The 12,881-nt window shown below is 41.5% G+C and overlaps 2 protein-coding genes across 3 annotated transcripts in view; one reads left to right on the forward strand and one right to left on the reverse strand.

Annotated features, from left to right (window-relative positions):
- Positions 1-839: 839 nt before the first annotated feature.
- Positions 840-8,521, reverse strand: MBLAC2 (metallo-beta-lactamase domain containing 2; the record flags this gene model as incomplete). Its single annotated transcript, XM_082652105.1, has 2 exons — positions 7,703-8,521; positions 840-1,225 (listed from the first exon to the last, which is right to left on the reverse strand). Exons 1-2 carry the CDS (start codon positions 8,154-8,156, stop codon positions 840-842), a joined length of 840 nt encoding a protein of 279 aa, XP_082508231.1. The 5' UTR covers positions 8,157-8,521.
- A 265-nt stretch (positions 8,522-8,786) lies between these two features.
- Positions 8,787-12,881, forward strand: part of POLR3G (RNA polymerase III subunit G) — a 38,856-nt gene continuing 34,761 nt past the window's right edge. For both annotated transcript variants that reach the window (XM_082652533.1, XM_082652534.1), the window contains exon 1: positions 8,787-8,883. The gene's annotated coding sequence lies outside the window, so the exon portion shown is untranslated. The remainder of the gene's footprint in view (positions 8,884-12,881) is intronic.

Genomic DNA, 12,881 nt, shown 5'->3' on the forward strand with positions numbered 1-12,881 from the left:
TTTACTGAAGCACTCTGCAATTTATATTTAAAGCTTCACAATAAAACAAAATTCATTGTACTTTTTGTACGTAAAATTACATAACACATAATGTACACTATAATTACATTAAGAATAAATAAAATGAAGCATAAAAATTCTGTACCATAGGGGCTTCCCTGGTGGCGCAGTGGTTGAGAGTCCGCCTGCCGATGCAGGGGACACAGGTTTGTGCCCCGGTCCAGGAGGATCCCACATGCCGCGGAGCGGCTGGGCCTGTAAGCCATGGCCGCTGAGCCTATGCGTCCGGAGCCTGTGCTCCGCAACGGGAGAGGCCACAACAGTGAGAGGCAAAAAAAAAAAAAAATTCTGTACCGTAACAATGGATTGTTTTAGCTGTCATTCTAAATGTTAGTTTAAGTTTTGAGTTCTAATGTACTTTAAACCCAAAAACCTTTATCTTCAAATAATATATTAAAAATATCAAGTTCAGAGTATAAACATAAAACTCTTTATGCTCTTTTTTCTAGGTCATCTAGGAAATAAAATGAGAGAAATGAGACGCAAGGTAGTTCTTTTTCTTACTGCAAAATGCCTCCTTGCTTCCCCATATACCTCTATATCATTTCTAGAACAAATATTACAGAATGATGGCAAATTACAAGCTTTGGCAAATTATAATCTTATTTAAGTGGTTTCTTATTTGGAAAAAAGAAAAAAATTTAAGAAGTTCCATTTTTGGCTTATTCATTCTCAACCTTTTTTTCTCTAATACATAATAGTAGTAAAAAAGCATTTCTTAAAATGCTCACTATTTTAAACAACACAGAATTAATTGTATTAATTTATAGAATTAAATACTAGGGCGAGGTCCTAGAATTTGTTACACGTAGGGCTAAACTTGCAAGAGATCGCATGGCAAAAGTAGAAACTTTGTGACATATCCCAGCTTTTGAAATATAGTTAGAAGCCAATCGAAAAAGCCTTTCAGCACCAAAGGTATTGAAGTGCCCAGGAAGCACCTTCTCTACCAGACCTCTGTCCACTAATTCTATCAGACGTTCACAGGTTCCAACATAGTCACTTATCCTGCTGTATGGGAGCCAGTCAATCAGTGATCCATCATACACGACGTCTCCACTGAAGAGAATCTTCCGGTCTTTGTCATGTAAGCAAATACTGCCCCTAGAATGACCAGGCATGTGCATAACAGTGAGCTGTCTGTCACCAAGGTTGATCACATCCCCTAAAAATGGAAACAGAATTTACAGATAAACATGTTATATATTTGACTTCAATCGCTTAAAGAATAGAAGAACACAACAGTTTCAAAGATGTTGGGAAGGATGAACTTATTTTAGTTTTATTTTAAAAATACCTACTTCTTATTGATGATTTAAAATAAGTTGCCTATATTTCACTTCTGTTGTTTGCTAGACCAGTGTTTGCCAAAGTAAACAGTGAAACACAATTTCTGCTGGTTGTTATAATATATAAAAGAAAAGAAGAAAAGAAGATTCTGTGGTCAAATAATTTTGAAAACCCTTCAAAGAAAATTAAGCAGCTTTCTTTTCTGCAAGATATGCTAATGTACATTTAATACGCTAATGTACATTGTGGATATACACAAGGGAGATGTGGCTGTATAGTTTCTCAAATTTATTTGACCAAAAACCTCATCTTTCAGAATATCCATTGTACTAGTATCTGGTGACACAATTCATGAATGGTGCTCTAGTGAACAGTATTATATTTTTGCCCTTTGTTTTGTCACTCTGTGGAAATTAAGACCTGAGGAATCGGTACAAATGATGATGCTCTGGCTACTGGTATTGCTGTAATAAACTGTTCTTAGTCTCTGACCCAGGAACCTCATGTCTTCTGTCAGAATCCATGAAACTGGGGCAAGCTAACTTACTAACCTGCAAGTACGGTAAAATCTCACACTCTTCTCAGTTATTTGACAGTGGGGAGGAAACTGAGCTATATGAATACAAATTGCTATTTTACTGGATTTAAATCAGTACTAACTTAGGTAAATCATAATAAGTTAAAATATTCATATTGTTATCTCTAGTGCAAACATATACAGAAAAAAATCAAAGAAATATAGCTAAAATTAATAGTGAAATTAAAATGGTGTAATAATCAGGAATTGTTAACATAAAAGAAGAAAATAAAGGAAAAACAAAGACATAAACAAGAAATGAGACATAGAAAACAGATAACAAAATGGCAGACCTAAATACAGCCATATCAATAATTATATTAAATATGAAAGGGATAAACACTCTAATCAAAGGCAGAGATTGTCAGTCTAGATTAAAAAGTGAGATATGTATGCAGTCTACAGGAGAGGAACTATAAAATCAAAGACAAAAATAGTTTGAAAAATTATACCATATAAATATTAACAATAAGGGCTTCTCTGGTGGTGCAGTGGTTAAGAATCCGCCTTAACTTAATGCAGGGGACATGGGTTTGAGCCCTGGTCCAGGAAGATCCCACATGCTATGGAGCAACTAAGCCCGTGTGCCACAACTACTGAGCCCACACGCCACAACTACTGAAGCCCGCGTGCCTAGAGCCCAAGCTCTGCAACGAGAGAAGACACCACAATGAAGAAGTGCACTGCAACTAAGAGTAGCCCCTGCTAGCCACAACTAGAGAAAACCCGCGTGTAGCAATGAAGACCCAACGCAGCCAAAAATAAATAAATTAATTTTAAAAAATATATTAACAATAAGAGAACTAGAGTGGCAATACTGTCAGACAAAATGGTTTTTTATATAAGAATATTACTAGAGGAAAGAGGTACATTTTATGAGGCTATACATTAGGTCAATACATGAAAAAAAATTCTAAATGCATATGTACCTAAAATAGAGACTAAAAATTCTTCAAATAAAAACTGACATAATTAAAATAAGAATAAACAGTTCAACAACTGTGCTTAGAGATTTGAATAGTCCTCTCTGAATAATTCATAATACAAGTAGATTGAAAATCAGTAAGGATACAGAAGACCTGAACAACACTATCAACCAGCTTGACCTAACTAACATATAAAAAATAGTTTACACCAAAACAGTGAAGTACACATTCTTTTCAATTGCACATGAAAAAGGTGTTTTGTTATATTTGTACACTGAAAACTACAGAAACATTTTCAAGAGAAATTAAAGAGGATCTAAGCAAAAGGAGAAACGTGCCATATCCATTGATTGGAAGACTCAAAGCTGTTAGGATGGTAATTAAATCCAGTTTTTCTTATAACTGCACTGTCTAATAGTACTTTCTAGGACAATGGAACAACATTATCTGTATCAACATTGTCCAATATGGTAGCCACCAGCTATGTGTAGCTAATGGTTCTTGAAATAAAGCTAGTGCAACAAGGAACTAAATTTTTAATTTTAATCAATCTTAATTAATTTAAATTTGTATTAGATAGCTACATGTGGCTAGTGACTACTTTAATGGTCAGTGTAGATCTATAGATTCAAGAATCTCAATCAAAACCTTGACATGCTTTTTTACAGAAATTGAAAATCTGGCTCTGAAATTTATATGGAAATGCAAATGACCTAGAATAGCCAAAACAATTTTGAAATAGAGGTATAAAGTTGGAGGACTTTTCTAATTTCAAGAGTTATAACAAAGTTGCAATAATCAGGAGAGTGTGGTGCTGGCTAAATGATAGACATAATCATTGAAAGAGACTAGAGTCCAGAAGAAAACACTCACATATATGGTCAGTGTTTTTTTGCGGTGCGCGGGCCTCTCACTGTTGTGGCCTCTCCCATTGCAGAGCACAGGCTCCAGACGCGCAGGCTCAGCGGCCATGGCTCACGGGCCCAGCCACTCCGCAGCATGTGGGATATTCCCAGACCAGGGCACGAACCCGTGTCCCCTGCATCGGCAGGCGGACTCTCAACCACTGCGCCACCAGGGAAGCCCATGGTCAGTGGATTTTTGACAAAAGTATCAACTAATATAATTCACTGGGTAAAAGGATAGTCTCCTCAACAAATTAGAGTGGAATACTTTGGATATATATATATATGCAAATAAACAATAGGCACCTCTCAACACTTACTTCACAATATTAACAAAAATTAACTCAAAATGGATCATAATCCTAAATGTGAGAGCTTCCAGCAAAAAAAAAAACAGAAGAAAATCTTTGTGATCTTGGGCTAGTCATAGAGCTCTTAGATATGACACAAAAAGCATAAAACATAAGGAAAAGAGACTAATTGGACTTCATCCAAGTTATAAACTTCCCTGCTTAAAAAGATACCATTAAGAAAATGAAAAGGCAGGCCACACACTGGGAGAAAATACTTGCAAAATGTATATCTGATAAAGGACTTGAATTCAGAATATATAAAGAACACTTACAACTCAATAAGAAAACAATTTTTCAATTTTTAAAAAAGAGAAAAGATTTTGATAGACCCTTAAACAAAGAAGATATTTGAATAGCAAATAAGTACCTGAAAAGATGCTCAATGTCATTAGTCATTAGGGAAATGCAAATTATATATACATACACATACACTTATCCCTATTTTCCATCTGAACTCCTGAGCTCATGAGTACTTGGCATCCCTCAATCAAGAAACCCCTTTGCTTGTGACTTCCCTGGTGGTCCAGTGGTTAAGACTCCTCACTTCAACTGCAGGATGGGTTCAATCCCTGGTGAGGGAACTAAGATCTCATATGCTGCACGGCGCAGCCAAAAAAAAAAAAAAAGAAACCCCTTTACTTTATTCTTGCCAGATAACAAACTAACTCCGGGGAGAGGAGCATTCACTTAGGGAGAAGAGTTCAGAGTTTTAACAGCTTCTTAAATGACTTTCAACCAATTCTACTTATTTTAGTTTTCTTCCCTTTGCCCCAACTAAGGTACCAGCTACTGCTAATTCCTGAACCTTTTAAGTCTCCTGCAGTGCAAACTGGATTGGCTCTCAATTTTCTATTGCTGGCATAGGATAAAACTGCTAACTCAGTCATCACATTTACTCTCCAGCATCCAAAACAGAACCTCAATGTGGATTTATACATAAAGCAAATAGACAAACCATGGTGCATCTGCTGTAATCTTAGTGGGATTTTGAGAGGGAGTCAAATTAGACGTGTTCGTTCAATCTGCTACCTTTCTGGAATCCATTTTTTGTTTTTAACCTCCCCAAATGATTTTTAAGTTTACCTGAAACAACTGTTCTAATATCTTGATGACTCTAGGAAAATTGTTTAAACATGTACAGTAGGGGCCAAAATGCCTGCCTATTGTGAAAAACAGGCAGAATGATGTATGCCCATTCAAGAAGAATGTGCTGTATCAGTTTAGGGTTTATTGCTATCTTCTTATAGGAAGATATGATTTCACTATTAGTAGGGCGAGTTGTTTTTCCATCAAAAATGATGCATGCACTGGATGATGACCTCTCCTTGTCTTCCTTGTCCCTTATACACAAGTAAGCTTTTGGGTTAGTGATACACTGCACAGATTTATGCTTCTCCACGACAGGTGGTCATCAATCCACTAAATGAAATGTAATAAGCTAACGAATTCAGCCTCCTTATTTTCTAACCAAAACAACGAAGACTTCATGCTGTTAGGTATGTACGGTTCGTGTGTACGTAACTGTGTATGAGTTTTTAATATAAATATTTTCTATTTCCTTCCAGGTACCTGGATTATGATAATATCAAGTTAGCAGGCCACACCATTCAGAAGAGACAGGAAATTAATATTCCTGAGAAAAGAGGATATTAGATACTACTTGAGAGAGTGAGACATCCAGCTCCTAATGAAAAACAATTTTTAATTTAACACAGTATTACCACCTTCAAAGTTTTTAGTAAATATTAACCTTTCATTTCACACTTTCAAAGGCTTAAAGCACCACAAAGGTAGCTTGCAGGTTCCTTGCAACTCCAAAATCCTGTAATTCCAGCATCAACTGGGATTTAGGAAACCTGGTTTCCAGTCCGAGCTCTTTCCCTAACTATGTGACTTCAGGTATGATATTCAAGCCCATGTGGATTCTTCATCTATAAAACAATAATTCCTATCGTTCTTTCATCATTTCCTATTTCTGGCACAGAAGCAAAAGTAAATAAATCAAAAGTCATTTATTCATTTAGACAATTTAAATATATTTTAAATACTAATGTAAACTTTTTTGGGGGGGGGCTGGGTGTTAATTTAGTCTGAATACCCATCAACTGCATGGAAATCCTACCTCTAAAAGTATCAATTCCATCAAGAAATACAGCAATTAAAAGTACCTTTAATGTAAATTTAGTTTTCTTTCATCTCAAATTGTCAGGTAATGTAAGACTCCCATCTAAACCATTGTTTTTTTTAATCTTTAGATTTAAAATTTTAATGAAAAGACTGTTTAAGTGGGGTGTGAGGTATAGAATCTTGCTTTCTATTTCTTATGCCTCAAGTGATCAAGATCTCATCTGTAAGATAAACTCATTTTTGTAAAGTACTTCATTATTTGTGATACTGGTTGGTCATAAAAGTGAGACTTATTGTACTGCAGCAACTGGATTTTTCTGCCTCGTAGGGGAATGGTTTAATAAACTAATTTGGCAAATAAAAGAGTTTCAAGATAGAAAGGAAAGAGGGTTTCACCTCCTTCTCAGGATTATCATAATATATTTATGGGGTAGGATTTATGTATGATCTGCATGCTTTGATCTATTGTGCCTGGGTTGCAATCCTAGCTTTTATCTGTATCTTGCTCTGTGGACTCTAGACAAGCCATTTAATTGGGGGTCAGTAGCCTCACTTCAAATGTGTTGTGAGGCTAAAATCAACAGAAGCATTCTAAAAACAAAAAAGAAATTAATATACAAATATCACTGCTGTGACCAACTGGCTTAATTATTTAAGTGACTGTGTGAGGTTGGAAGGGCTGGAACCCTACACTATTTTATTCCATTAGTTTCTTTCTGAACCCCATCCTGCTTTTCACAGAGCCAAAGAGGCCCAGGGTTATCTAAGCATTAGTCCACATACTTCACCATTACGGGAAATAGCCTCCTTATTAATCTTTCTCAGGCCTTGCTTTCAACCAGAATAGAGAGCTGTCATAAGACTCAGACACATTCTACTTTTTATGTTCACAATCAAGCTTTTCCTCTTGTGAGGCAACATCAAGAACTGAAAGATAAAGATGCATGAGCAGATTAGAACCACTGCTCTCTAACGGCTTTCTAAGCCTACAGGTGGGAATTGTTCGTACCCGGCCGATGAAGTCAGCAGTTCTCAAAAGCATAGAACGTGACATGCACTCTCCATGAGGCACCATTCCTTAAGAGTCTTTTCGCTAGAAAAGTGCCTGGAAATGTCAGACTTGTGTTCGGGAAAAGAATGGGAATCCTAGTCAGAAGTCTCTATAGCGTTACTACATACCGTACGTTACACAGGAAACTGACTAGGGGGTGGGGCCGGCTTTCAGTCGCGTACTCAGCATTACTACAAGGTGCCGGAGCTTGTCCCTGGTAGGGAAGGCTGCAGTGGCCTTCCACAGACTCTATGGTCGAGTGGGCTTTTGACTCAGGGAAGGGAGAAACAGAAGTAGTGTTTCTGCGATATGACACCTTACAGCCAAGCAGGTGTGCAACAAGCACCCCTCGGACAGTTTCTCCCCAGTCCCTTCCCTTAATGAGAGAACGCGCGCCCGTGAGGGACCATTACCATCCTGCAGGATGAGGGTGGGCTGCACCGCTTGCACTCGGAACTGCCTGGCCCTCCAGCCCGGGCTCGGCGCCCGCACCACCTCACTGTCGGAGAGCCAGGTCACGGTCTCAAAGTTGTCCCCGCGAGCCAGCGCCTCGGCCTCGGCGTGGTGCACCGCCACCCGGTCGAACTGGTAGAGGCCGCCGGAGTGGTCGAAGTGCACGTGGGTAGCCACAGCCAACAGTGGCCGGCACGCCGCATCCTCTTTGGCCCTGCGGTCCTGCAAGAGGCCGGAGGAGTACAGGTACTCCGGGAGGCTGCGCAGCCCCAGGCCTGTGTCGATCACCACGTCCTGCTCGGAGCCGCGCACCAGCCAGATGTTGGCGCGGTTGCCAGACTCATAGAAGCGTTCCTGAATCCAGAAGACGCCGTCGCCCAGGGACTTGTGGGCGTACCACTCAAGCGCAGACATGCTGGGCAAGGATGCGGCCAGGAGGAGTGGGTGTGGGCGTGTGTGCCTCCCGCAGGCTGCCCAGACTCGGGCGCTGCAGCTGTATGGAGCGGTCTGCCCGCAGCCCGGGAGAAACCGCAGAGCAAGGAGGGGGCGGGGGATGCGGATGGGGTTGCGGGGAGAACCAGAAGAAGGAAAGACGCGCGGAGACTCTGCCTGCAGCGTCCGCCCGCACCCTCCTGCCAGGTCCGCAGAGAGCAGGAGCTGCTCTCCTCGTACCGGGGCGCTGGAACAATCGCAGCCTCACTGGCCGTAGCACAAGGGAGCGTTAACGCAGGGGCCAATGCAGTAGACGAGAGATCCAGAAAGTGATAACTCTTCCCACCTCTGGGGGTCTGACGGCAGAAGCCGAGAGCTAAGCGTGGGAGGGAGCAGGGCAGCCCACCCACCGCGCGCTATGTTGCGCACTTCCAGCTGGCGCAGAAAGAGTCAGGCCAAGGGGGTTGGACGACTACGGCGCCCGCCAAGGGCTAAAAAGCTCTTTGCCAGGAGGGCGGGGCCTAGCTAGGGAGTGGGTGGGGCTAATTGGTTGGGTTTGAACGCGGCTCTGAGGCCGCGTGGAGGGCGGAGCGTGCTTCTCCAGAGGTGGAACCAGCACCGGAGCGTCGGAACGTTCTGTCCGCACCCCTTCCTTGCCGGCCGGCACTTCGGTTGCACAGTTTTCCAAGCCTCGAGACTTAGTGAGCAGGTAACAGAGGAGGCAATTGAGGGCTTGGGAGGAGTTGGAGAGGGTAAGTGGGGAGTTAAAGGGGCACATGGAGAAGGTGGGGGAAGTCAGGAGTGGAGATTAAAGAGCCTCTGGATTGAGGGGCATTGGGAGATAGCTTTACGTCCCCTTCTCCTAATCCCTTCACAATCGTTTAAAATTGTCGCTTCCAATTTTTACCTAGTCTCCACTTCCTAGGACTGTTTGCAGTGAGAATGGAATTTATACTCTTACTGATGGTAGATTTCCAATTCCTTTGGTATGATTGGTTCAAACACGGGTCATTGCCGCAGACTTGCAGCTAAGGACAGACTATTCAGTATGTTTTCTTAACTGTTAGCACTTTACCCTGTATCATGGGGGAGAGGTGTTGTTGATAAGATTTTTCCTGTCTTCTAAAAAATTAAATTATATATTCGTTCCCCTACCCTCCTTTGTTTTGCATTGTTTGTCCGCTCTTGGAAGAGAGCAAACAAAGTTGGGAAAAAGGCTCAACTGAGGAAAGGTGGAGGCAGCCGCACCTTGAGAGGACGGGAAAAGTGGATAATGCCTGGGCGTGGCCCCAACAGCCACAGAAATCACCCCCACTATTAACACCAGGTTCCTGTCCCCATCCTGCATCTCCCCACTGTTGAAACATCCATTTAGGCTTCAGAAATTCCCTTGAGAACTTGACTAACCTCCTTGCTCAGCCAGGAAAAATTATAAAGAGACCCATGAGACAGCATTATAAAAGATAATTAGGAAAACACTTATTGTGGCAGCTGCTAATAAGCCTTCTTAGAAGGAGAGGTGTGTTCTCCTCCCCTACAATCCTTAAGTCTTCGATGAGGATGTAGCCTTTCTGAATATTTGCCTAACCTAGTTAGAATTTATCCAGACACTCTGTTCAGGGTTATTCTTATGTGCAAGTCCCAAGCTAAAAGATGTGTAAAAAAACAGAATTAAAAAAAAAAAGTCATGATCTGGGTTCCCAACAATTTGAAGGAAGATAATAACTGTACACAAATGTTTGCAATGTAAAGCAAATGAGATATGTACCCCAGAGGAAGTAAAAACTAGGTGCTGTGAGAATATGCATGGAAGGGATTGTTCAGTGGCATTTGAGCTGGCCTTAAAAGACCACTGTTGGTTAGGATGTTCTCAACAGGGAAGTACAGAATTCTCTGCAGTTTTATTTTTCCTCTAGGCAAAGAGAGGCGAATTGGAGTAATATCCTTACTAGGCCATGAACTCAGCAATAATTCTCCCAATTTTTATTGGACTTTTGCCAGGCTCTGGTTGGTAATGGGGCAGGAAAAGGTGAATAAGTCTTCAAATAAAGAGGCCTTCACACTTACAGATCCTTCTGCTTGTATTACACTTTCCCCTATATATCCTTTCCTAGTTCTCAGCCTGGCTTTTTCCTTCTCTTTGTCAGGTTTGTGCTCAAATATTACAAAATACAGGAGGACTTTATTCAACCATTCTTTCCATAATAGCACCCATGTTTCCTGCCTTTATTTTTTCTTGCACTAATCACTACCTGGCACTCTATAAAGTATATTTTTTTCCATTTCCCATAGTAGACTATGAGCACTACGAAACCAGGGATTTTGTTTTGTTCGCTATTATATTCTCATTATGTAGGTGGTCTGACACAGAGGTTGCTTAACAAATACTAGAAGGATGGATAATTGAAGAAATTACTGGGGAGACAGGCAAGAACTGACAATTACAACATGATTTTTAAAAGGGTAATAAAAGCAGTGTAGTACTTGGGAAACAGAAAAGAGATAGGCCTACCTCCGTTTCGGATGGAGTAAATGGTCAGAAGTGGCATTTGCATAGTATCTTAAATGATGATGGGGGCTTGCTTATGTGGGTGTGGCCTTCCAAGCAGAAGGAACCGTGACATGCAGCAGCTGGTGTAGCAGAGTTGGGAATGGTTAGAGCTGGGGTGGGGGGAAGGGGAGGTGCAAGGTGCAAGAAGCGGAAAGTTAGTCTCCAAAGCTCTGTTAGTCAAGGAGAGTGATACATCAAGTTTTGTGTTCTAGAGAGATGACTGGAGAGTGGATTGAAAGGGGGAGTCTGGCCATGAGAAGTTTATTTGTTCTGTATTAGAGGTCCAGGCAAGAGATGGTAAAGGCCTGAACTAAAGCAGAAGTGAAGAAAGACAAACATATAAGAAGGGACACAGAGCTGATAGTCTTCTACTATTAGATGAGGAGATCAAGGGAGGTGGAGACAAGGTCAGCATGACTGTTAGTTTCTAATTAGGGCAATTTAGGTGCTATTCATCAGGAAAGAAACTGTGACCTGGCTTTCAGTGCCTCTCCTAGCTTCCATGCCTGCTTATATCTGTTTGTATGTTTACTGACCAAGGTAATATGTGCAAGAGACTGTGTGAGATGTGGAGGACAATACAGTTAAGCCACAATTATAACTCATAAAATGTTTGAGCTAGGAGGAATTTCAGAGATGAGCTAAATCTCTGCCACAAAGTTGTTTCCACTGTTAATTAGAATAGGCTTTTGCATTTCAGCTCTTGGTTACTTGAATTACACTCATCAAACTATCTCAGAACAATTCTGAATAGGAATTTTCAGGAGGCATCCCAAAATGGAAGGGTGGTGCATCTGATTTTACATTTCCTTTTTTTTTTTGCGGTACGCGGGCCTCTCACTGTTGTGGCCTCTACCGTTACGGAGCACAGGCTCTGGATGCGCAGCCTCAGCGGCGATGGCTCACGGGCCTAGCCGCTCCGCAGCATGTGGGATCTTCCCGGACCGGGGCACGCACCCGCATCCCCTGCATCAACCGGCAGACTGTCAACCACTGCGCTACCAGGGAAGCCCTGGAGCAGTGGTTCTTAATGTAGGTTACATACTGGAATCTCCTGGAGTGCTTTAAAAAGTCCTAGTGCCTAAATCCTACCTCCAGAGATTCTGATTTTATTGTTCTGGGGTGATGCTTGAGGGTTTTTTGTTTTGTTTTGTTTTGTTTTTTTAACTCTCCTGATGATTCCAGTGTACAGCCAGGTCGCAAACTTGTTCTAGAAGTTTAAAAAAAAAAATCCTTAATAGTAGGCTGACTGAATTGTATTTCTGTGGGTAAATTTGCTTATCAAATCATAGTAAGTAAATAAGGAAAGCCTAACACTGATTACAGAGCTGTTGTATAGAGAGTATTCTACTGAACAGTGGGGGATATAAAATCTCTACTGTTAATATAGTTGAAGAAATAAACAAAAAAAATGGAAGTGAAACTCCTTCTCTTTGGAACAGGTCCATTTCCCAAAAGAGGCATTGTCTATATTTCTTTCAGAATTGAAGAATGCTGCTGCATTGTATGTATTACCTCAATTTTTAAAAATCCATTTATTTTAGCAAGAGGATCTTTCCAAGAGCAAGGGGATGAAATGACAGTTGTGGATGTTGAGGGACTTAAACTGGATCTTAAGGTAAAAAGGGATGCAGCCAGGCAAGGAGGAAGAGGGTTCCAGTGGAGAGAATGCTAGTCAAGACGTGATTATAGGCAAGTGAGTCAGGAGGATCAGTGCAGCCATCTTAAAAGGGCCCCCAGTACTTGTAATAGGGAGGTGTTTTTTTTTAAATTAATTAATTAATTATATTTAGTTTTGGCCGCGTTGGGTCTTTGTTGCTGTGTGGGCTTTCTCTAGTTGCGGTGAGCGGGGGCTACTCTTCATTGCAGTGTGCAGGCTTCTCATTGCGGTGGCTTCTCTTGTTGCGGAGCACGGGCTCTACGCGCGTTGGCTTCAGTAGTTGTGGCACACAGGCTCAGTAGTTGTGGCTCATGGGCTCTGGAGCGCAGGCTCAGTAATTGTGGCTCACGGGCTTAGTTGCTCCATGGCATGTGGGATCTTCCTGGACCAGGGCTCGAACCCGTGTCCCCTGCATTGGCAGGCGGATTCTTAACCACTACGCTGCCAGGGAAGTCCCTGGGATTTTATTAAAACCTAGAGAAGAGACAGTTTCATA

This window comes from Grampus griseus (assembly GCF_964374135.1).
Source record: "Grampus griseus genome assembly, chromosome: 3".
Classification (NCBI taxonomy): domain Eukaryota; kingdom Metazoa; phylum Chordata; class Mammalia; order Artiodactyla; family Delphinidae; genus Grampus; species Grampus griseus.